We start from the raw sequence: 26,802 nt of genomic DNA on the forward strand, positions 1-26,802 counted from the left end.
AACCCAATAAAAGAATGTTAAATCAGCTTAATTCAGTAGGAATTTTGAGAGGTTATCACACCCCCAAACTTACACTTTTGCTCGTCCTCGAGTAAAACAACAAACCAGCGACTAAGTGACAAAATTGCACATTAAAGATTGTAGGAACAGTTGTATCCTCATTAAATGCTCAAGATACTATACAGGATAGGAAATTATTGAATCACCCAAAGAAACAAGTTTCATGAACTTAAAACAAACTTTCAATGATTTTGGAGTGTGAGTGTGTGTATAGAGTCAATGAGCATCTCTTAAGATACTGTTTCAGTGGAATGAGAGACTTTAGCCAACATACTAACCTTCAACCGTATCCTTTCATAATCCTAACTTCTTCTCTCTCTCTGTTTACAGCTCACCCCATATACATTTGAAATCAAAGGGACTTTTCGGCTTATAACGTGGCCAAGAGGTAATGGTTTAAGAAAGAAAGGGGAAAGTAGATCATACAAATACTTTGAGATAAATAGATATCCAACAATCAGAACTTACTTCAACCACTTTCATTCTCCCAAACTTGTACCACAATTATTTGTATATAGATAAGTATACAAATTTTTTTTTGTTTTTTTTTTTTTTGTTTTTTTTTTTTTTGTTTTTTCAAAGTAAAAACAACTTAGCACCTGACACTTTAACTTGTCAGAATACTTGACTACCCTTTTCAACCTTTCAAAATCTCCACATTTCATCAAACCCCTTATCCTTTCAACTTCCATTTATCTCAAAGCTAGGGATTTCATGGTTTTTCTTAATTGGTTTTGGGTTAGGAAGAGGTTAGGGTTTGAAACAAAATGATACATATATATATATATATTTTTTAAGGCTCAAAGCATGGGTTCAAAGGATAAAACCTATAAGGTCAGCTTGAAAGGCTCAAACGTATTTAAGAACTGCCCTAATCCTTTTTCAAATTCATATAAAACAAACTATAAACTTTGAGAAATCATAAGAAGGTTATGAAACAATTTAGTTGAAACAAGAGTATATAGGCTAACTTATCCACTCAACCTTAACATAACCCCTTGAAATGTCTTGACCCTTTTAGTGCATTAGCTTCTCCAAAATTAAAGAAACATAGGTTTCAACCTCACAAATCAAGTCTCGAAAAGCAGTTCAAAACTTCTTATCAAGCATAGTAACCAAGCATTTTGTTCAATCATTGGACCATTCATACATCCTCAACTACCACTTGCCACTTCAGCTTATATTTCATAAAATCAACCGAGCAAAAATTTAAGCTGACAAAATTTCTACTGTTTCAGCTGTTTCAAAATTTTCTCAACAAAATGACCTTTCAAAAATTTTCAAATATAACCCTGTTATCCACAAAATTTTCAAATTTAATTCTGTTATCCACAAAACTTTTGTCCTATTATCCAAAAATTTCAATCCTCACCCCCAAACTTAAAATTGACTGTGTCCTCACTGTCAACAATGGGAAGTAAGGATCAGGGCATGCAGGCAGAATTGAAAAAAAACAATAAATTCGCTGCATGAAAGGTCAAAATTTCGCTTTGCTTCCTGTACAAGTATATCAGTATGCACAACTATCAATAGTATCATCATCAGATAAGCATTATGAAATCATTAATTACTAAAGACATCCACAAATTAATCAATCAAAAGATCTGTTAACCATTCACATGTTCAATCATTTCGCAATAGTTAATGCTGTGAAAATCAGCAATGATAGATATTGGTCAACAGTCAGAATCAATTCAATAGGCCATCAGTAGCCTTGCCAGAATCATAGAAGCAAATAACACACAAAAAAGACCAAAATGCAAGAAAATTCAAAAACACACAAAAATAAAAAAAAACAGCAAAGCAAGCAACAACAGCAGCAGAAATGGCCCCAGCTAGTCCTCCTCCTCTTCAGAATGCTCATCCCCCTGATCCTCAGCACCCTCTTCATATGGATCGACAGCCATATCATCGCCCGAGCCAATACCAGCACCAGAAGTTCCTGCTTCCTGCTCCTCTTCCGGTGACTCTGCCTCAGTGCTTGAATCCTCCACATCCGGCGCATCAATGGCCAAGTTCCTTGCAATCTGGACTAATAACTCCTCCATGCGCCTTTGTCTACGTCTCTTGTGACGTATCTCTCTGTCCAATTTCTCATGAAGGAGATCCAAGCTTCTAGTGGTAGGGTCAACACTGGCACTGGCTTGAGCTTCCTGTTGCCTCCTATACTCGTCAGGGAATTGTTCAGCAAACAGGGCTTCAGTGATCCGTTGTTGTTCTCGTTCAGGCACCAGGTTAGAGTAGTTGAATGGTGACACAGGTTTGAACTTGCGGTCTTTGTCTTTCCACTCTACCCCTACTTTCGATAGCAAATCTGAGATGAGGTGAGGCATGACGAGGTTTGTATTGTGGGCTCTGCAGGCATCCCAGATAGCATCAAAGATCAATTTTGGTATATCTACTGTTGCCTTGATCATAAGTAGATAAATCAGGAGTGCCAGATTCCTTGGGGCTTCACTGAGATGCGTGGTTGGCATAATGTTTCTTGTAACAATATGCAACCAAATCCTGGCCTCCGGTATCATGTCTTTTCTCAGGATATATGCCTGGCCTCTCTTAGGCCGCACCCACATCTCCTTAGAATCGGTGAGTGTTGCTGAGATGGCATCGAGGGGAATCTCCTTCTGATGGTTGAGATAATACTGATATTGGCACTTGTCCACCTCGGGAAGCTCATAGTGATTCCTAATGCTCACCGGAGTAATGAGGAAACGCTTGCACCTTATAAACAGCTCATTACTCAAGTTGTAGCCACCCTCACATAGAATTTTCTGACCAACTTCTCATTCCCCTCACCTTTGGGACCAATCAAATTGAGGAGACGAAGCTTCCTTGCTTTTTTATAGAACCCGAATTTATTTTTGCACGGGAATTCTCTTTCAAAATGCAACCCTCTTTTCTCAATGAGCTCTTTAATTGGAGGATCAGGGGAGGTGGCACGGGCTTTCTTCCTGGGGGCCATTGGATTGTTACCTGCTAAGAGGACACAAACAAAGCACACCACACACAAACTAAGCACAAAAACAAAGAAAAAGAAGAAAACTAACCTAAAAATAAAGAAAAACTATCCCCCAAACTTAAATCAAGGAGCTAGACCACAATCTCACCATTAATCCCTTTCTCAACCTGAATTATAAACTACCTCCAATTCAAAACAAGTTTACAAAGATTCTTCTATATCTAGTGATTTCAAAATCAGATAACCATCAGTAGCTACCAATTGAAACTAATTTCACTAGATCAGAATAACATTTCCAAATCAGCTACAAGTGAAATAGAACAACATAACTTGGGTAATGAACCGGTGTTATTGAAAATTTAGACAAGCATATCCTTTTCTCAAATCAGGTCCAAGTTATGATCACTCAATTTCACATGTATCACATTTTCATCAAAATGTTTACAGATAGTTGGGCAATAAGCAATTATCACCTAACCACAATGTAACTTCAGATAATCAAAATGCTACCATCTAGAGTTCAAAAATTCATCTAACCACAAAGCTCAACCCTAACACTACCCATCTCCATCTAAACTAGACTAGAAGAAATTAAAATAAACAAAAGAGTAAGAAAGAGTACCTATTCGGTCGACTAAAGGAGAGGAAAGAGGAAGGCCGACGGTGAGGGGAGAAATGAGGGCGGCAGCGGTAGAGACACTGACTGGCGGTAGAAGACGGAGAAGCTTGGCGACCGGCGACGCGAGCCTGATGGGCGACGGAAGACGGCGAGGCGACGGGAGAGGGAGAGAAAATTCTGAGCTGGAAGGAAAGAGTATTTCGAATATGATAGGGAGAGGAGGAACCGACGGGGGTATCTAATATGAAAAGGGGTGGTGCTTGAAATTGGGCTTGGGAGTGAAAAGACCAAAGGGTTAGGTTTTTTTAAAATTAAATCAATGAACTTACCTTCAAAACCGGTCAGATACATCTGGGTAAAGTGGGTATTGAGACAAATGAACAAGGCTAAAACGGGGAACACAAATCTGGAAGTGCGAGAAGGCGCCGCGGCGGATTATGAAAAGAGCCGCGGCGCCTTTCACAGAATTGCTGCAGCTGGGCAAAGCAGGGCGCCGCGGCGGTTTTTACCGAGACAGACATTCAACTTAGGACTAAGGCGCCGCGGCGGATTAACTCAGGGGCCGCGGCGCCTAATACAGAACAGGCACTCAGAAGAAGACTAGGCGCCGCGGCGTCTCATCAAACACGCCGCGGCGCCTCACACAGAGAAAGCATACAAAGAAAAATTAACAAACACAAACCGGACCTACCACAATCAAGAACCCTACACATAATAAAACAAGACTAAACACAAGCATAAGCATAAAAACAAACACAAGACAAACAACCACATAAAAGCAAAACCCACAAGTCTCAATTTAACATAAGTTCAAACCAAACAAGGTCAATGCCACTGCTAGAGATTGAAGTTAGGTGCACTTCCCTGGTTGCGCTAATTAGAAATCAACCACTCCTGCCGAGCTCCAAAGTTTGAGGAATAAACCAAGAGGCCTACAAAAACAAAGATCAAACATAAATCTACTAAAACACAACTGAAATAAAAGAAACACATCAAAGGCAAGTTTAGAGCTTGGGTTGCCTCCCAAGTAGCGCTTGGTTTATAGTCTTCAGCCTGACTCTTCAGCTTTGTTATGATTGTTCAGCAAAGTAGATCGTGGAAACTTGACGATCCACCTTTCCACCCCAATAATGCTTCAAACGTTGGCCATTGGCATGAAATCTTTCACCTTTTTCATTTTCCAGCTCCACTGCACCATGGTTAGCAGCTTGTACCACAGTGAATGGCCCTGACCAACGTGATTTGAGTTTGCCCGGAAATAGTCTCAATTTGGAATTATGAAGTAACACCTTTTGCCCTGCTTCAAAGATCTTGGGAATAATTTTCTGATCATGATACTTCTTGGTCCGTTCTTATAGAGCCTTGCACTTTCATAGGCATTAAGGCGAAATTCCTCTAACTCATTCAGTTGTAGGAGCCTTTTTGCACCAACAGCTTGAAAGTCAAAGTTGAGCTTTTTTATGGCCCAATAAGCTCCATGTTCCAATTCTACAGGCAAATGACATGCTTTTCCAAACACCAACCGATAGGGAGACATCCCAATCGGAGTTTTATATGCTGTCCTGTAGGCCCAAAGAGCATCATCCAGTTTTAATGACCAATCTTTTCTTGTTGCACCTACTACCTTCTCAAGAATGCTTTTGATCTCTCGGTTGGATATTTCTGCTTGGCCATTTGATTGAGGATGATAAGCCAAAGTTACCCTGTGCTTTACACCATATTTCTTCATCAGAGCTTGAAATTGATGATTGCAAAAGTGAGAGCCACCATCACTAATAATAGCCCGAGGTGCTCCAAATCTCGTGAAGATGTTTTTCTTTAAGAATTTGATCACCGTTTTAGCATCACTGGATACACATGCAGTAGCTTCAACCCATTTCGAGACATAATCCACAGCAACCAGAATGTACTCTTGATTTAGAGACTTTGGAAACGGGCCCATGAAGTCAATTCCCCAAACATCAAAGAGTTCAACTTCCAGAATATTATTCAGAGGCATTTCATTCCTTCTTGATATGTTTCCCACTCGTTGACATCGATCACATCGAATCACAAAGGCATATGCATCTTTGAATAGTGAAGGCCAATAAAAACCACTTTGAAGGACTTTGGCAGCCGTTTTCTCTCCTCTAAAATGTCCACCATAAGCTGAAGAGTGGCAACACTCTAGAATATCTTGCTGCTCAACCTCCGGAACACATCTTCTTATCATCTGATCGGCACATCTTTGAACAAATAAGGTTCTTCCCAGAAGTACAACTTTGCATCGTGAAGAAATTTCCTCTTTTGATGAGAGTTAAGGTCTAGTGGCAGAGTTCCACAAACCAGATAATTAACCAGATCTGCATACCATGGAGTAGTTGAGTTATCCACAAAGAACAAGCATTCATCAGGAAAAGCTGCATTGATCTCTTGACAATGATCATGTTGAGCTTCACTACTTAATCGAGATAGATGATCGGCCACTTGGTTCTCAGTGCCTTTCCTATCAACAATTTCCAAATCAAATTCTTGAAGCAAAAGGACCCATCGAATTAGGCGTGCCTTGGAATCTTTCTTGGTAAACAGATACTTTAGGGCAGAGTGGTCCGTATAGATAGTCACTTTGGTGCCCACAATATAAGACCGGAATTTCTCACAAGCAAACACCACTGCAAGCAATTCTTTCTCAGTAGTAGTGTAGTTAAGTTGGGCATCATCCAACGTTTTACTAGCATAGTAGATGGGATGGAAGACCTTATCTACTTTTTGTCCTAGAACTGCTCCAACGGCAAAATCACTAGCATCTGCCATAATAATGAAGGGTAGCTCCCAATTAGGTGCCACTAAAATGGGTGCTGAGGTGAGCTTCTTCTTTAATTCCTCAAAAGAGTTCATACAAGTGTCATCAAACTTGAACTCCCTATCTTTCTCCAACAAATTGCACAAAGGCTTAGTGATTTTAGAGAAATCTTTAATGAACCGACGGTAGAATCCCGCATGACCCAAGAAACTTCTAATACCCTTAACACTTGTTGGTGGAGGCAATTGCTCAATAACAGATATCTTTGCCTTGTCAACTTCTAGGCCTTGTTTGGATACTCGATGACCAAGGACAATGCCCTCTTGCACCATGAAGTGACATTTTTCCCAATTCAGAACCAAATTAGTTTCTTCACATCTTTGCAAAACAGCCGCCAAATTATCTAAACAACAATCAAAAGAATCTCCAAAAACAGAGAAGTCATCCATGAACACTTCAATTGTTTTCTCAATCATGTCAGCAAAGATGGCCATCATGCATCTTTGAAATGTTGCTGGAGCATTGCAAAGACCAAATGGCATTCTTTTGAAAGCAAATGTGCCATATGGACAAGTAAAGGTTGTTTTCTCTTGATCTTCTGGGGCTATTACAATTTGGTTGTATCCTGAATACCCATCCAAGAAACAAAAGAATTCTTGCCCAGCAAGTTTATCCAACATCTGATCAATAAATGGCAGCGGGAAATGGTCTTTTCTGGTTGCTGTATTTAACTTTCGATAATCCATGCAAATTCTCCACCCAGTCACAGTACGAGTTGGAACTAGCTCATTTTGGGTGTTAGCCACTACAGTTATACCGCCTTTTTTAGGGACGCATTGAACTGGGCTCACCCATGAACTATCAGAAATAGGGTAGACTATTCCAGCAGAAAGCCATTTAAGGATCTCTTTCTTGACTACCTCTTTCATAACCGGGTTTAATCTCCTTTGATGCTCAATAGAAGGTTTGTGACCATCCTCTAATAAAATCTTGTGCATACAAATAGAAGGGCTGATCCCTTTGATGTCAGCTATGGACCACCCAATAGCTTTCTTGTGGTGTCTCAAGACCCTTAACAGTTTCTCTTCTTGCAACGTGGACAACTTAGAAGAAACAATCACAGGTAAAGTGGTAGAATTACCCAAGTAGGCATACTTGAGATGTGATGGTAAAGTCTTCAACTCCAACACCGGCGGTTCATCCACAGAAGGCTTTAGAGGAGAGCTCAAAGCACTAGTCACATCTAGAGGCTCAAAAGTCTTAGCTTTTCGATACGGAAACGCTTCAATACTCATCATTTCTGCATAAGCTTCAACCTTGCCATCAATACTACTTGTTTCTCCAATCAACACTGCTTCTAATGGGTCTTTGGTCAAAGAGTTAATCAGCTCCTCTTGCACCGTGGAATCAATCACATCAATACAATTACAGTGAGCAGAATCATCTGGAAACTTCAAGGCTTGATTCATGTTGAATATCACCTTCTCATCATTTACTCGCATGGTGATCTCACCCTTTTCTACGTCAATGAGGGTTCTTGCAGTAGCTAAAAATGGCCGTCCCAAAATAATGGGGATATTCCAATCTACCTCACAGTCTAACACAATGAAATCAGCTGGGAATATGAATTTGTCTACCTTCACCAAGACATCTTCTACAATCCCTTTTGGATATGAGATACTTCTGTCAGCAAAGAGCAATGTAACTGTTGTTGGCCTTGCATCACCCAAGTTTAATCGATTGAATACAGCTAGAGGCATCAAGTTAACACTTGCTCCCAAATCACATAGGGCTTTTCCATTGAAGTGTTTGCCTATGTTACAAGGAATATAAAAGCTGCCTGGATCTCTCAGTTTGGGTGGGAGTTTTCGCTGCAAGATGGCACTACAATCTTCAGTCAGAGCCACCGTTTCAAATTCACCAAATCTCTTCTTTTTGGAGAGAACATCCTTAAGAAACTTAGCATACTTAGGCATCTGCTCTAATGCTTCAGCAAACGGGATGTTGATGTGTAATTGCTTAAACATGTCCACAAATTTCTTGAACTGGACATCTTCATCTTTCTTCTTGAACCTTTGAGGAAATGGAAGCGGCGGCATCTGTGTAGCAAGAGGGGAGTTGTCTTCCTCTTTTTATCATCAACCGTTTCACCCTCTACTTTCTTTCCTCGAACCACATCAGTGAGATTTTCTTCTGTTTGTTTCCTTTTCTTGGTTTCTTCCTCTTCTACTATACCACCTTCTTCTGCAAGCTCATTTGTATCAAGATCAGTCGCCTTACTGTTAATGGTGTCCTTGCCGGTCTGACTAGGCCTCTGAATGTCAGGTAGCTGCTTTCCACTTCTCAAATTGATCGCTTTGCACTCTTCATTACCATCCCTTTTTGGATTGGGAATGGTATCACTTGGTAAGCTGCTTCTTGTGAGTACATTCATTTGTGAAGCCAGTTGACCCATTTGCACCTCAAGATTCTTGATGGCAGTTTCATGGAGAGAAAATGTTGCCTTGTTCTCAGCCCTTGCAGATTCTTGATTGGCCAATAATTGAGCAAACATCTTCTCAATTTTGGAATCTTCCTTTTGAGGATGCTGCTGTTGCAATTGATTTTGCTGTGGTTGACCATGAAAACCAAGAGGCCCCATTTGTTTAGCACCGGATGGTAATATTTGTGGGGGATTCAGACTTGGCCCATTTCGCCAAGAGAAATTTGGATGATTTCTCAAATTTGGGTTGTAAGTTTGAGAATAAGGGTTCCCTTGTGGTCTTCTTTGTGCATTATTCATATAATTGACTGTCTCCAAGGTGTATGGGCATTGATCAGAATGGTGTTCCTCATTACAATGGTCACAAGTGTATCCCGGAGCCTGAAGTGCATGAACTCCTGCAGCATTTCCTTTCTTAATCTGCAATTCCAGATTGTCAAATCTTTAGATATTGCTTCAAGTTGCGATGCAATGTCCCTTGATGATGAAGAACTAGGCTCCTTATGTCTCCCAGAACTTTGCCTTCTTTTGTTATATTGTTGCATAGTGCTAGATGCCACCTCTTCATACAGTTCATATAGCTCATTTACCTTCATCTTTCCGATTCCTCCGTTTGAAGCGGTATTCAGCATTGTCACTGTCTGATCATTCAATCCATTCCAGAAAGCTTCCATTAGAACATATTTCTTCTGCTCATGATTTGGACAATTTCTCCACATATCCTTAAATCTTTCCCAAGCCTCATAAAATAGCTCATCCGGATGCTGCTCGAAAGAAAGCAACTCACCCCTTAATGTAGCACGTTTGCCCCTTGGAATAAATCTGGCCTTGAACTTAGATACAAGCTCATCCCAAGTCTTAATGGAGTGTTCAGGTAAAGAATTCAACCATGTTTTCGCCTTGTGAGATAATGACATGGGAAACAATCTCAATCTCAGTGCATCTTTAGTAACCCCAGTTTGTTTGAAGTTCTCACAAACCTCTATGAACTTGGTCAAATGCTCATTCGGATCATCCTTAAAATTTCCTTCAAAAGTACCCATCATCCCCAGTAGTTGAATCATAACAGGCTTGATTTCAAAATTCCTGGCTTGAATGTCTGGTAACCGGATACTTGAGTGAAAAGTCTGCCCTTCTTTATCCAAATAGTCATCCAGGGTGTACACATCGTTCTCATCTTCCTCCGCCATGTTTTCTTCTGATTCTGATTCAGGTGGTGGTGGCGGCGGCGGCGGCGGCGGTGGAAGTAACTGAGGTTGTTGTTGAATCTCCGGTGTGTTTTCAGTTTCTCCCGACCTGGATACTTCTTCAGTAACTTCTTCCATAATAACTTCCAGTCTTCCTTGCATGCGTCAGGGGTTACCTGCACATTCAAATCAAAAACAAAAGTATCAAACTTATCAAGAGAAATGAACAAAATAAACTACTGCTACTACCTATAATTACTACAAATGCTAAATGGAACTTAAGCGTAACCAAGCACACAATAAGGACAATCAACCTCAAAAACTCTAGCCGTTAGTCCCCGGCAACGGCGCCAAAAACTTGTTCACCAAATAACTTGACCGCAAGTGGACGGGTCGCAAGTAATATAAAAAGTATCGTTCCCTCAGAGACTAAGGCTAGATGAGTTGAAAAATCATAATTGTGTATTTGATTAGGTTAAGTGAAATAATTGTTGTAAAAGAGTTTGTGAAATGAAAGTTAAGAAAACAATGGTTTAAAGCAGTATAAAATCGAATCGACCTTGAAACAATTAATAGACTAGGGTTATTCTTCACTAAAGTACTTCATGAAACTGGATTAATTACCTCTCAAATAGTGTTTCACAATAAATTCAGTTAGCCTGGGTTTATAGAATTGATTAAGCTTTCTCAAGTCAAAACCAAATGTTGCAAACACCATTAAAACACAGCAATCTCTTGCTTTTGTTTGAAAAGGTTTCTCTTTAAAAACCAAAACCCATTTAGTCTATGCTAGGTCAACAAATACATCTCTGATCAATCGACAAACCATCTATTCACTCAAATAAATTTCTGGACTAGCATGTTTTTACCTAAGTTCACGAATTAGTCTAACTTTCTCAAGTTAAACTAATCAACCAATCAATCCAAATGATGGCCAGACAAAAGGAAGCATTAAGCTCAAAGTAAAAACAACTGAATATTATCATTAACACTAAAGAGATAGCAAAACCCAAATCTCAATCCATACAATAGATCAAAATAACCCTAGAAAAACGGATTTAGCTATACATGGCAAGTAAAGAACTACAACTATAGGAATATCTAGTAGTCATAGTAGAAACAAGAAGGGAAGAAGAAGGAAACCCAGAAAATTTAAGATATAAGCTTTGAATCTCTTCTAGCTTCAAGCCCAAAAGTTCCAAGCCTTCAAAACTCCAAACCCTAGCAGAGCCAGCCTCCAAAATTGCTTCAAAAGTCAAACTCCCCCTGAAAAACCCCTTCTCTCACTCTATAAGCCCTAATTTTTTAAGTTAGGAAGTAAAACGCACAGCTGCGAGGGGCCAGGCGCCGCGGCGGATTGCTTTAGGTGCCGCGGCGCCTATTACAGAATGGATTTTCACTCAGGCGCCGCGGCGCACGTGATACTAGGCCGCGGCGGATTTCACCGAATGGATTGCTTCCTAATGTAGCTCAGGCGCCACGGCGGATGCATCAGGGCGCTGCAGCGGATTTCACAGAGGCTCAGTCTTCCCTCTCTGTGTTATCCGCCGCGGCGGATTCTTCCAAAGGCCGCGGCGGATACTTCTTTTCAGCTCCTTCTCCATTCTTTACTTTCCTCAGGCTTTGTTTCCTGCAAAATTGACTTATAAACCCAATAAAAGAATGTTAAATCAGCTTAATTCAGTAGGAATTTTGAGAGGTTATCAAGAAGATGAACAAAGAGAAGAAGCATCTCTTCAAACTTTGAGTCCTAGCTCAATCTCCACTTCAAGAACCAAACCAATGGAGATCCAATGACCTTTTATGGCTAAGGGTCTAGAGACTAGTTTCTCAAGAATTTTAGCCAATCAACTTTTATCACTTTCAAATCTATTTTATTTTTATTTTTTGAGTTTCTATAAGAATTCGTATCACAAACCCTAGCAGTCCCAAGCTCCAAAATGGTTCCAAGAAGTTTAGAATAAAGGCCAAAGATGAGCTAGGGCCTTAAATTGCTTGAAGCCCTCAATTTTTTAGAGTTAGTATTGTGCATTTTGTTGTTAGTGATTGCGCCATGACCTAAACATTTTGTATAGTGGCCGAGTTTGCCTCTGTTGTCACGTCAGAATGCATAGTGACACATTTTCTCTCTAGAAAATTTTGATTTTCTAACTCAAATAAAGAGTTTCACCTATGATTTGGTCTTTATATATTCCTTTTTTTTTTTTTATCATCATAACTTAATTCTAAAGTAATCTTGATCTTTAAATGCTTCCAAAGGCTTCCTAAAAGTGGCTTGACATAATTACTGTTATAATAAAATATAGCTGCAAAAGTGACAAATTTTATATACAAGCACAAAAATAACAAGGACAAAACCCAAAATATGCATAAATACATTTGAGAGTGCATAAAACTTAAGAAAAAAAATACTGAAATGACATGAAATTCTAGAAGCTAACAAGAGCATATAAGATTGAAGAAATTCAACACATCAAGGCCCAAAAAAAAAAAAGCAAGAAAAAAAACTACTACAACTATGGGTGCCAAAGAACACCAAAAGTGAAACAATCAAAGAGAACAATTAACAGTTTCCAAGCTTAGAAAAAGATTAATTTTAATTGGCTAAAACAAAGAACAAATTGCTCTTTGGTTATATGCTTGATATCAAAGTTCAGATACACTACAAAAACCTTGACTTTCAGTTGTGATAAAAAGATTAACTTTCATGTTGTCGTAGCGGCTATCATTAATACTTTTTAAGTATGACAAAAAATCGCTACTGAAAGTATCTCGAGAAAAATAGGGCCAGCACCAGATATTACCACATCACCTCTGGTCAGGCACCAACCACCATTGAACATCGCCACATGTCACTCACTACCTCATCATGCCCCATCACCAAAATCCAATATTTTTCCCTCACAATGTCGTGCCCAGGATTTGATCCGTAGACTTCTCCTTACTGTGTGAAGCGCTGTGCCATCTGAACCAAATGACTTAGGACCTGTGGGGCATGAATTCAAATATATATTGTTAAATATTATATATTATATGAATTAAAATATGAATGTAATTAAAATAATATTATTTATTTAATATATTTTAATGTTCTTTTATTGATTAATAATATCTATTTAATAGATTAATAAATTGTTTGACAGATTAATATTTATTATATACCAGATTAGATGACATTACTATTTTTATTTTAAATTAATTATATAATTTTAAAGAGCTTATTCATAATTTTTTCAGATTGCGTTTATTAATGATGTTATAAATTTATGAAAAAAATATAAATTAAATTAAATTAAATTATTTATATTTACATTTTAAGATAGTATTGAAAACTCATAACATCATATTACAAAAATATATATACACACACACGCGCACACATATTCTCACCCCAATGTCTTTTACGTTAACGCACATATTAATTTATATCTAATTTTAATATATATGTATTAATATATACATGTATCATTTCAATCCTTGGAATATTATTTTTGAAAAAATGGATACAATAATTTATTTTTATTTTAGCTAATTATCTAATTTTTGTAAAGATTTATTGAAAAAACTTACATTATGTTAGCAGTTTTTATTATTTTAAATTTTTAATTATAAATTTACATTATGAAAATGGAATATCATTACCTTGTTTTATTTTTTTCATCAAAAAATGATATATTTAATGTTTTGAGATGTCAAATATTATATTAAAAAAAATTATATTTGTTGGTGAAAAATAATTTGTCGCCGCTAAAAGTCACTTTCTTTTGATCATTTGTAAACTGCTGAAATTTATTTTGTCAATTGATGTAAAACATATTAAACTTTATCTATCAAACTAGTAGAACAATTGTTTTTAAGTAGACACAAACAATAAAAAGCATTTATATATGTACTCTTTCAGTTTTTAATGTAAGACCTAATTAACTAATTTGAGTAAATTAAAGATGTTTGTTAAATTAGTTAATATAATATATTTTTTCTAAAACACCCTAAGCATTTTTCTCAATTCACTCCCTCCCTCCCTCCCTCCCTCCCCCATTTTATTATTGTTGAGGGAATATCAATAGGGTTAATTTGAAAAAAATAAACATATGAAATAAGTCTTACGTATAAGAATAATATCAATTTCTCAATTAAGTCCTATATTAAGGACAAAAGGAATATATATAGTATATAATTGTGAATGTACAATACAATTAAGGTTTAATTTAAAAATAAATCCTATGAAATTGGAATATCATTACCTTATTTTATTTTTTTGTCATAAAATGATACATTTAATGTTTTGAGATGTTAAATATTACATTTAAATAAAAAAATTATATTTGTTGGTAAGAAAAAAAAATAGTTGTAAAAAGTCACACTTTTAATGGTGATTTTTAGAGCCACCCCTAAAACTTATCCTTTTAGTGGCGATTTTTTTTAAATTGCTGCTGAAAGTATGACTTTATGCGACAATAATTCAAGTTACTGTTAAAAGTCACTTTCTTTGAGCGACGACTTTAATAGTTATAGCTGAAACTCAAACTTTTAATTACTGTTGAAAGTATGACTTTCTATGATGACTTTCTAGAATTGTCACTGAAAGTTGTGATTTCAATTGTCGCCGTAGAAAGTTACACTTTTAGCGACGACTTAAATTATTACCTCTAAGAGTCAAGTTTTAGCAACGACTTCAAAAAAACGCAACTGAAAATCGCTGCTGAAAGTCAGTTTATATATATATATATATATATATGTATATGTATAGTGATACTATATGAATGGGAGTGTGGTGCATTTATCTCAAGTCCGGAGTAATTTGAAAACTCCAACGGATTACACGGTCAAGCTAGAATCACGCTCAGTGCGCTAGAAATCTCCATGCAAAATTTCAGCTAACCAAATGAAATTGCTATATGCCACCCCATTTTACCTCTCCATACGAACTATGCAAAGATGATAAGCTAGAAAATATATGTATCTCTTCCTTCTTCACGCCATTAAATTAAAGATGTAACATTTTAAAAAACATATTTTTAAATTTGGGCCATTCTTTCCGTGAGATTGCAACCAAGGCCAATAGTCCAAATAACTAAAGCTTGTATAGAATCTGGCTGCTTTAATTTGGGGATTTTTTTGGGCCAAAAGCTTTAGGTTGGTGATTAGAAAACCACCTTTACGTTTTTCGATAGGAGATATATAGAAGGCAGGATGTAACAAAGTGTAATCTTTAATGTTTCAACCATGTTCATAACTTTAGTTTATCAACATTCATCGTTATTTTATAACGGGTTAAGTGGTAAATTTGTCAAAAAGTTTGGGTTAATATAAATTTTAGTCCTTCAAATTCTAATTTTGCTATTGGTATCTGGAATTTCAAACATATGATATTAATCCCTAAAATTTTGATCTTTACAAAACTTTAGTCTCTGGTACGTTCACACCGTTGACTTTGGCTGAGATGGCATTAGCACCGTTAACTTAATGAGATGGACACATGAGCTGGGACACATGTGGCTTGATACATGGTCATATATAAAGTTAAAGAGAGAGAAAAAATAACAGTTGAAGGCGAGCTTAAAGACAGTGGCTGCGTTGCATGAGTAGCCATAACCCAACTTGACATAGCTTGACGGACTGTAGGAAGTCCAGTAAATGTCGCCGGATTTTGAGGATGAGTCCTTGGAGTCCATCTCAGCTGTTAATCTCTCTTTGATCTATTTCCATGTTGCTGCTTGTGCTTCCCATTCTCTCTCTTTCTCTATATCTTGCACTGTGTAATTAATATTTCTTTTAATTGAGTTTTCCACTTTACTGGAAGCTGAACTCCAATTGACTACCCAATAAAAGCACAAATGATTAAATGGTCGATGAAGGCGGGGGCTATGTCACCACATTATTTTATTAGCTCTGTTTTTTTGTCTCAAAAACAGAGACAAACATAGATATAATTTGAGTTGTAACTTGGTATTATTTTACTTGTATGTCATCAATTTTAATAATGTCACAACAGTATCACAGTTGGATGCTATGAATTTTAGTTGCATATAATAGCAGCTGGCAAGGCATCATCAATACAGCACACATTATAAGTGGAGCTAGCACCTGTCAACAAGACTTTTTCTTTTCATAACATGGTATATAAGCTACTAACTGGAAAAAGAAAATCAATTTACTTATCTTATTCCAAGATCTAATAACCATAGCATATGACATGCCCTGGAGATGAATGCATCATAAGCAAGCCTGTAGTTGCTGTGAAGCTAAGTCCTGGGTGCCATTCTCTCATCCACACATAGAATATTGCCTTGGACCATGGAATTTTCTTTTTTTGAGTGAAAAGAGGTGTATTATTGCAAAGTTACTGTCTCGGGTGAATTAATGGGAGGGATCAATAACGTATTTGCTGTCTCTGTTTCCATTGATCTGTCGTGTGCGAGTTTTGTTTCAACTGTAGCTTTTCTTTTCTTTCTTTAAGTCCAGGTCATCACGCCACATATGTGCCCGCTTATCTGTCTATCTCATTAGGTTAACGGTGTTAGTGCTATCTCAGACAGAGTTATCAGTATGAAAGTATTAGGGACCAAGGTTTTGTAACAGCCAAAATTTTAGGGACCAATATCATGCATTTGAAATTTCAGGGACTAATATCAAAATTGACTCAAATTTAAGGGACCCAAGTTTATATTAACCCAAAAAGTTTTTACTTAGAAGTGTCAAATATTTAGAAGTTTTTTTAGGTTCAATGCCACACTAGAAGTTTCAAAATCACATGTCATCCACGTCAATTTTGTTAAGGTGTAAATTTGCCTTGGAAATTTCACTCAGAGCGTTGGCTATCGAAAAACTTTTTTTAATTTCAATATTGCCTTTAAAGTTTTTAAATTGTAGCATTGTCACTATGCCCATTATTTAAGTTAAATTTAACTCTTAGTTGACCAAATATACCAAGCTAGTAGAGACTAGAGTGAACAATGAAGAAGGAGCAGCATATGGAAGAGGAGCCTATGTTTGCCAAAGAGTAACGGAGAAGCGGGACACAGACAGAGAGATTGCCAAGAACAAGGTTGCCAGCAATCTTCCTCCATCATACTCGAGGGCATAAGATGCTTCCGCCTCTTCAATTTTCTCTAATCCTTCAGGCAGAATGCCTTTTTATTAATTCCCTTATTTATAAATCTTACTTGGAAAAAAATAAAGTAGATGACATGTGAATATGTCAACTTAGTATATTTAATTAATTAATGATCAAACTTAACTTAGATAACAACTGAAGCAATATTGCTACAATTGGAAAACTTTTGGAATGATATCAAAGTAAAATAAAATTGGATACTCAACGCTTTTGAGTGAAAACCATCAAAGCAAATTTGCATCTTGATCTCAAAAAAATGACGTGGATGACATATGGACTTGCCAACTCAACATATTTGGTCAATTAATAGTCAAACGATAACAATTGAGGTGAAATTGCTATGATTTGGAAATTTTCGGGGCGAAATTGAACTAAAAAAAACTTTCAGATATCCAACATTTTTGAATAAAAATTTTGAGACAAATTTACACCTTAATTTTTTTGTAATTCTAGTATGCAAACTTATTTCAATTTACATATATAGTCCCAATTGCAATTAAAATAAACTGTGATAAATTAAGGAAACCAATAACTCACAAGTGTATATAATGTTTTGCCGCCAACAAAATGTATAAAGTAAAGCTGAGAATATTTTAATAAATTATTTCATGTTGCAACATTCTAGTATATTCATGTCCATCTTGATTCCCTGTTGACTTTGATGTGTATTTCTGGTTTTAAATAATTATTCAATTACTTCATTATTTTCATTCCCGATCAGGCTACTCTTTCAATAATAATATCTGCATGAGAAATTCGTTTCTTTTAAACTGAATTAAATCCATCAAGTGATGATGATCAAGAGTCATAGTAAATTACTTTTCTATATACTACCTCCGCTTTTTAATATAAGAGATTATTTGATTTTTATTTTGATCCTAAATATGAGATCTCAATCTACTTTATCTCTCATATTTATTTATTTTTTTTAAGGTAGTCCTTATAATAATAATAGTTCTAGCCAATATACCTGATTAACAAGAATATTTAGAAAGACAACACTTGTTTATTAAATAACTAATTTAACTAGTTTTCTTAATCTACTCAAATTAGTCAACTAATTCTTATATTAAGCACTAAAGGTAGTAACTCGAATTGAAAGCTTATTATTAACTCGTAATGATAAAAGCGAGGGAGAGATAATTTGTATATTAATCATGATTACGCCTTAATAAAAACACTGAAGTATTAATTATCTGCATCATCTAACCACCAAGTGACAATTTGAAAGTCACAATCTGATCATCATAACTGCTGAGTCGGTTTTTGCCGTCCATGATACAAGTCATCGTTCAGAAATTAAACTGCAATATATACTATGAATTAACGTTCACATTAATTCTATATATATGCAATCTATACACGTACGTAAAGTAAAATACTAGTGCATAAATTTAAAAAAAAAAACACCAAAAATTGCATCATTCATGATTAATTAGTCCTTTTGACCTCAAATTCTCTGGGCCACTACTTGCAACGGATAATGAAGATAAAGACAACTTGATTTTGCCTACAAAATTAGTATAATTTGACACGTGGACGAGCTTCTCTCTCTTCCATTATGTGTTTTTTTTAATATCTAATTTGCTTTTTTATGGTTTTCTCATTGAAAAATGAGGAGTAGAGAGGGGTAACTTCTAAATTAAATAATTGATATATTAATTTATGTGTAATTATTTAGCCACCACCACACGTACGTGTGAAGTCATCCAAAGAAAGGCTCTTCCAATATCACGAAAGGCCAATTAATGACCACTTGGAAAGCCATTTTTTCTTTTTGCCATCCACGTGGAAAGCCATTTATAGATTCAAAATTATTACTCCCTCCATAATCACTTTAAAATTTATATTTACTGTTGGATTTAAGATCGGTATTTCTCTCTCCCTGTGTGTAGGTTAAAAAATAAATAGCCTGATCAAAATCAGAACTCTAACATTGTTTTTTTAAGAGGTTTTATTCGACCAATTTTAGTTTCTATTCTATATCTATTAACAATCGATTAATACTAATATATTGAATTAGTCAAAGTTCAAAAGATTCTCATCCAAAGGAAATTAATCAAAATTGTGGTGGGAATTAATTCAATGGCTTTAAATTTAATCTTCACATGTCCTCATTGAGATTTGCAGAATACACGTGTCAATATTTGAATGGGGCGTCCCATCGATCGCCTTTTAAGTATGCAATGATCTAAGAAAAGAAAAGAGAGTCCAAAGCATAAGACGCATGTGATAAAAACAAAAACACAGCAAATTAATTAAAGAAAAAATAAAACCAACAAATTTAAAAAATAATTACGTAATCATCAACGCCAATATTAATATAAAATATACAAAAACTCAAACAAACAATACTCTACTGTACAAATCCAACATTTTTTTGGTACACGGCACTGCTATTGAGTATATGAACTCACTATAAAAAGTACTACCTCTTATTTGTAATATAAGAGTTAGTTTAACTTTTAATTTAGTCTTAAATATAAGATCCTAATTCATTTTGTCTCTCATATTTATATATTTTTTTCCAAAAGTAGTCTTCATAGTAATGCATATATTAAAGGTTGCATCAAATAGTAGTTGTAATTAATACACATGATTAGTAAGGGTATTTTAAGAAAGATAATACATATCTATTACAAATAAATTTATTACAAATAACTAACTTGACTAATTTCTTTAATCTACTCATTAAATTAGTTAACTAGCTCTTATATTAAGAACCGGAAGTGGTATATAAAGAAGCATATATGCATGTAATATCCCCGACAAAGAAACTTTCATTGTCTTAATTCACATGAAAAGGAAAAAGAAGAGAAATGAATAGGGACTGACAAGAAACTGAATTACCAATGAAGAAACTCGTCTGCGTTGATGGGAAATAATGCAAAGGCACAACAAAACTGAAAATTAAACCAGTGCATAAGTACAACAAGAAGTGGTATAGTCATTAACGAATGAAAAAAAAATGATAATATTAATAAATAGTGATCGATGCAATTGGGCAGTTATTATGAGCATCTCTATGTTACTTCCATGTCGTGAAGGGCTCTCTATCAATTCCATTGATAATGCTTTTGGATAGATAATTGATCCTTCCTATATGTTTTTCTTCTTTTCTCCTTTTTTAAATCTCTGAGCGAATGCATGCATGGCTGCTTCCAAATGTATCGGAAAATACAAAAAAAAAATCGAGGAAATTATGTTTATAAATATTAATTAGAAATTGTAATTATTCATATCTTAATATGAAATATGAAAACTCTACTAAATCATAATATTTATAAGTTACGGATAGCTATGAATCATTTGCTGAAATTTCATAACACGGCCAATTGTTATTTATCTAATTGAAATTAGAAATTACCATAAAGATAACTTGTTATAAGGTTTTGGAAAAGCTTACTACTACATTTCCTAAAACATTATTGTAATATCTAAACTTTTGTAAACACTTTTGATTGATGAATGTTATCATAATTTTTAAGACCCATGAAGTAATTAATTTATATATCAAATTTATGTCTTTAAATTCATTTTTATCTAAAATTTACATATAAATGCAATTATCAAGAAAACGTAAAAGTTAGAAATGGATTAATTTTTTTAGAGATATTTCTGCATATAATTTTTTTTTATTTTATTGATGTATTCCCTCGCAAATAGTATTTCTTATTTCAGGCTTTAATAAAAGTTACAAATGGATTAATTCCTTTGGTCAATATTTCTTAATTTATTATTTCGAAAAATAAAAGCATTGGCAATGGTAATTTTAAGTTAGGTGTATTTCTCAATTTGATCAAAGAATATTATAGATACCAATGTTTTTAGCGAAGGGGCTAAATCAAGAAACAGCCAAATATATTGGGACAAATTTTGATCATAACTTTATGTGTAACTAAATAAATTGAAAAAAAACTATGAAAGACCAAGATAAAATTTTGCTGTGCTTAAACTCCATGTGATTATCAGCTAATTCATTCTAAATCAGCTAATATGCACTGACCACGGTTTAACTTTGTTACATCAATCTGTCACAACCCAGTGATAATTGCTCATGTCCATATTATTTATTATTTATTTATACATATAATAACAAGAATAGACCCCTCAACACACAAAGTCCTAAAAGGATGAATTCCAAGGACAACGGTAATTATATAATAAGTTAGATTTCTAATTATATATATATTGACGTGAATTAACAGTATGGCTGGTTGGACTGAAATAATAAAGGACAAATTTAAAATTATATATTTCCCTTACCTTGTATATATATAGGGCCCCAAAGTCCTCAGTGCCACACAACCTTAATCTCATAATTACTTTCGTCTTCTCGTGCACTTCCCAACTAATGAGCTCTCTTCCTGAAACAATGTCTGAAACAGTCCCAGATGCCTGGGATTTTAAGGGTCGTCCTGCTCTCAGATCCAAATCTGGTGGATGGACTGCAGCCGCCATGATTCTAGGTACTTCCTTAAGTTTTACTAATAGCTACCTCTGGTTGTTTTAATCAAGAAGTTACTGAACAAGGTTGTCTGGTTTTTTTTTTCCCCGTTGTGGTGATCTGAATATTATTAGGTGGAGAAGCTATGGAGAGAATGACGACGTTGGGGATTGTCGTGAACTTGGTGACTTATCTGACAGGAACGATGCATTTGGGAAATGCTTCATCTGCTAACATAGTCACCAACTTCTTGGGAACCTCCTTCATGTTGTGTCTGCTCGGAGGTTTTGTGGCCGACACTTTTCTCGGCAGGTTTGTTCAGAATATTCCCAGATTCAACTTCATGTTTTTCTTTTGTTTCCATATGATGATTAATGATTATTTAATTCAATCCTCTCTTCTTCGACGACAGATACCTCACTATTGCCATTTTCGCAACCGTTCAAGCCACTGTAAGACTTTTGCTCTGCATAATCTTTTTAACTGTTTTTCAGTGTTTGTTTAATTGGAACTTTGGACTTTTCTCCTTAAAGATTCGAATATTTCATTGGAAAAATAGTTGGACATCGTATAGAATTAGCATAAAGACGGTATTTGACTTGGTAATTAACGTCGTTGTTGTGACACGTAGTTGCCATATACGAACTTGGTTAAAATCATCACCGTCTCAGATACTACCTCTTATTCAAAATATAAAATTTAGTTGAGTAATTTGAATAAGTTAAAAAAAGTTAATTAAGTTAGTTATTTGTAACTTGAAATACCATTGCTAATCATGTGTATTAGTTACAACTATAATTTGATGGAACCTTTAACATTTGTAATAAATACTACTTAAAAAAAAAAAAGATAAATATAAGAAACAAAGTATATTAGAGTCTTATATTTAGAATCAAATTGAAAGTCAAACTAACTCTAATATTAAGACCGGAGATAATAGTATATAATTTTCATCTTCATCCGGTAGTCATGCAGATAAATTTAATTTACCCCTGGGCTAAATTAATTGATATGTATAAATTAATATCCTAGTGTGAATAACTAATATTAATTATATTTATTATGGTATATTATGCTATATTTTCAGTTTGATGTGCTTTACACAATACTATTTATACTAGTGTGAATAAGTAATATTAATTATATTTATTATTATCACAATGCTTGTTGATAGGGAACAATAGTATTTGAAAAAAAAATAGTAGCTCTCAAACACAAGCATATTTTCATACCTTTTCCTTTTGAATGGATAATAATAGCCCTACAGAGAATAATGTAATTTATAGAGATACTGAATTCTCAGAGTTTAACCTTTGTCTTCCTGTTTGTGGTGCTAACTAAGCTAGGATTAACTTTTTAAACAAAAGATCAATACTTATCATTAATTAAGGTGAATGTATGATCCGGTTTATTGTTGGATCCAAATGAATAATATTTCAGGGTGTTGCAATCTTGGCGATATCAACAGTAATCCCAAGTCTTCATCCTCCAAAATGCAACCCTAAGACAGACACCAAACCATGTGTCCCAGCCAACGACATGCAACTGACGGTTCTCTATTTAGCTCTCTACATTACCGCCCTTGGAACCGGCGGTCTGAAGTCCAGCGTCTCCGGGTTCGGGTCGGATCAGTTCGATGAATCCGACAAGTCGGAGAAGAAACAGATGATAAGGTTCTTCAACTGGTTCATCTTCTCCATAAACATAGGATCCCTAGCTGCGGTGACAGTTCTTGTGTACATTCAGGATAACGTGGGAAGAGAATGGGGATATGGGATTTGTGCGTTTGCCATTGTGATCGCTCTTATTGTGTTCTTGTCGGGTACAAGAAGGTACCGGTTCAAGAAACTGGCCGGCAGCCCGTTGACACAGATCGCGGTGGTGTTCGTCGCCGCCTGGAGAAAGAGACACTTGGGTTTGCCATCGGATTCGTCGCTGCTGTTTAACGTAGATGATATTGCAGATGGAAAGAAGAAGAAGCCTATGTTGCCTCATACAGAGCAGTTCCGGTAACATATCTTGCCCTCTTAGTTTCTCTCGTTGTTCCTTTTTGGCCGTGATTTTTTTTCCTTCGTTTAGTTATTACCGTTCAAATAATTTTTTCTTGCTAATTACTAGAGCATACAGCATCTTTTCATCGTCTAATTTCTAATATATATACATACAGATATATATACTCCCTTCCTTAATATAAAAACTTGATAACTAATTTTTAAAAAATTAAGAAAAATAGTTATTTATAATAAATGTATTAACTTTTCTAAACTAACTTTTTTTAATTATTTTTTTGCCAGCAACTTTTTTTTTAATCATATGCCTTGAAAATTGAAATTACTCTTTGATGGGAAATCTGATAATGAATAGAGATGTTTTAGAAATAATTATAATTAAATTTGATATACATACATTTAGAACAAAATCAAATTCTCCAAGTAGTTCTTATATTATAGCATTGGAGGTAGTGTGTATATTTTTCTTTTAGCTTCCCTAGTAAAAAAGAATCGTTAGATGCAGGGGGAAAACAATAATTAAAACCTTATTGTCTTCATCTCTGGTCATCATCAATGATGACAATATTGGTCCCCTCTCTTTCTCTCTCTCAATTCAATAATTTCTTCTTCTCTTGATTTTGGAGCGTATGGTGTTGCCCTTCACGTTAATCTTCTATTTATTCAAAGCTAACGTTAAGTTATATACATACAGTGTTGTGCAAGCATATAAAAAATCTATCATCAGTGAACAAGTACGGGGGTTGAATTTGTGAAAGCATAAGTTGTTGATTGACTAATATTTGTCCGATCTTTATAAGATTTAATTAACTAATTTGAATATCTTAATGATATTAGTTAAATTAGTTAATATGATATGTTTTTTCCTAAAACACCCTAATCATTTTTCTTAATTCCCTTCCTCCTCCTTCTATTTGATTATTGCTGGGGAGAATATTAATAGGTTAATTTGGAAAAAAATTTGATAAACATGTTCAAACTTTAAAGAGCAGAGGAGTAGTAATTACTCCCTCATGTCCTATATATAAGCTCAAACTTTATTAACTCTCATTTAAAATTGAACAACTCTCTAATTTTATTCTTGTTTAATGTACATTATACTTTATATAAACAAAATCAATACAATAATAAATAAAAAGTAAAATTGTATATCCATATAAAAAATTTCTTTCAGTACCCTCTAAATAGGATTATAAATAGGATTAGAAGAGTAAGAGAGTAAATGAGGGAGGCAATAAATGAAAAGATGATGAAAAACAACATATGGGAGTAATATTAATGAGAGAGAGGGAGTATTAAATATAATCAACTAAAGGCAAAATAGAAGAAAAAAGTAATAAATACTCAAACAACCTGAAAAATAAAGTTTATATTTTGGACCAAATCTCTCTCCAAAAGTAAAGCTTATATATAGGACCGGATGTAGTATTTGCTTGGGTAGTTGTTGGAATGGGTATCAAGAAGAAAACAATATTGAAATATAATGTTTGCTAGAAATGAATAAAGGGTGGGCCTCTTATGTTCGAAAACAAGTTCATAGTTATGTAAATCAGAGGGCAAAATGGCCATCAAGTCGTTTGGCTTGTTGTGGGAATTATAAACTCATCCAATGACTTGATTAGCTTGTTTCCTTTGGATTATAATTATAGCCATAATAATTAATAAGGACAAAACCAGAAGGACCCCTCTTTGTCTATCTCTGATAGTACTTCTTTGGTCATTGGTGGCCTGGTGGGTTCTTTTAAGACGATAATTGAAGTCAGGGGCTATCGCAAAAAGGATGTTTTAAAAAAAGCATATCATATCTATTATAATTAACTTTTTTATTCTAATCAAATTAGTTAAATATTTTTTAAGGGGAGTATTATTTTTTATAGGATTGGAAAATGAGAGAAATTATCTTTTCTTGTCATGACTGGAATTTTTTATATTTTCATGCCCCATTTATTTTTTTTTATATTTCTATGTTGGGGAATTGGGAGTATAATCTTTTCGCATCAAATTGCAGCTTCTTGGACAGGGCAGCAATAAAGAACCCAGAAATGCCTGAAGAAACAACGAAAGAGAGAAGATGGTACCTATCAACCCTTACTGATGTTGAAGAAGTGAAACAGTTAATAAGAATGTTACCCATATGGGCCACCACCATCATGTTTTGGACAGTCCACGCCCAGATGACCACATTCTCGGTGTCCCAAGCAACCACCATGGACCGCCACATGGGAAAATCCTTCGAGATCCCGGCGGCATCACTCACCGTCTTCCTGGTCGGAAGCATTCTCCTTGTAGTTCTCATTTACGACAGAATCATCGTACCCATCACCAGAAAATTTCTCAACAACCCTCATGGAATGACCCCATTACAACGCATAGCCGTTGGATTATTCCTTTCAATTCTGGCCATGATTGCAGCAGCAGTCACCGAGACCAAACGGCTCCGTTCTGCACAATCAAATGGGTTTACAAATCTTCCACATGCGGCGATTCCGATGAGTGTGTTCAGGTTGGCTCCACAGTTCTTGCTGGTCGGAGCTGGGGAGGCATTTACGTACTTAGGACAGTTGGATTTCTTCCTAAGAGAATGTCCCAAAGGGATGAAGACAATGAGCACAGGGCTTTTCTTAAGCACACTGTCATTAGGGTTTTTCTTCAGCTCAGTGTTGGTGACGCTAGTTCACAAGGTGACAAGTCACACGAGGCCATGGCTAGCAGATAATCTGAACAAAGGAAGGCTCTATAACTTCTACTGGCTTCTGGCTATTTTGTGCGTTTTGAATTTTGCAGTATACTTGTTTTGTGCAAAAGGGTATGTGTACAAGGAAAAGAGACTCGCCGAGGAAGGCATAGAATTATTGGAGGAAGACGAGCAAGATGTTGCTTTTCATGCATAACAAGTTTTGGCTTATCTCTAAGGCTTGGTTTGGATGGAACAAAAAAATGAGGGGAAAATAGAGAGGAGAGAATACTACAAAGAAGAACTCTCAAAAATATAGCAAGAAAATTTATTATTTCTGAGAGTTTTTCCTCGCAGTATTCTTTATTTTCCTATTTTTCCTTGTATATTCAAACTAAGTGACAAGGTTCTAGTTTCTTCTGTTAAACGGTTTAGGACTAAAAAAAGGAAGAAAACCCATTACTCT

General features: G+C 35.4%; 1 protein-coding gene and 1 pseudogene across 1 annotated transcript; one reads left to right on the forward strand and one right to left on the reverse strand.

Moving 5' to 3' along the window:
* Positions 1–4,708: 4,708 nt before the first annotated feature.
* LOC114746848 (uncharacterized) lies at positions 4,709–9,061 on the reverse strand (annotated as a pseudogene).
* Positions 9,062–21,559: 12,498 nt separating this feature from the next.
* LOC114746850 (protein NRT1/ PTR FAMILY 6.3-like) lies at positions 21,560–26,585 on the forward strand. Its single transcript, XM_028935133.1, has 5 exons — positions 21,560–21,675; positions 21,788–21,965; positions 22,066–22,105; positions 23,094–23,662; positions 25,671–26,585. The coding sequence occupies exons 1-5, from the start codon at positions 21,561–21,563 to the stop codon at positions 26,551–26,553; spliced, it is 1,785 nt and encodes a 594-aa protein (XP_028790966.1). The 5' UTR covers position 21,560; the 3' UTR covers positions 26,554–26,585.
* Positions 26,586–26,802: the final 217 nt, after the last annotated feature.

This window comes from Neltuma alba, unplaced genomic scaffold (assembly GCF_004799145.2).
Source record: "Neltuma alba isolate B1F8T4 unplaced genomic scaffold, ASM479914v2 tig00005118_pilon, whole genome shotgun sequence".
Lineage (NCBI taxonomy): Eukaryota > Viridiplantae > Streptophyta > Magnoliopsida > Fabales > Fabaceae > Neltuma > Neltuma alba.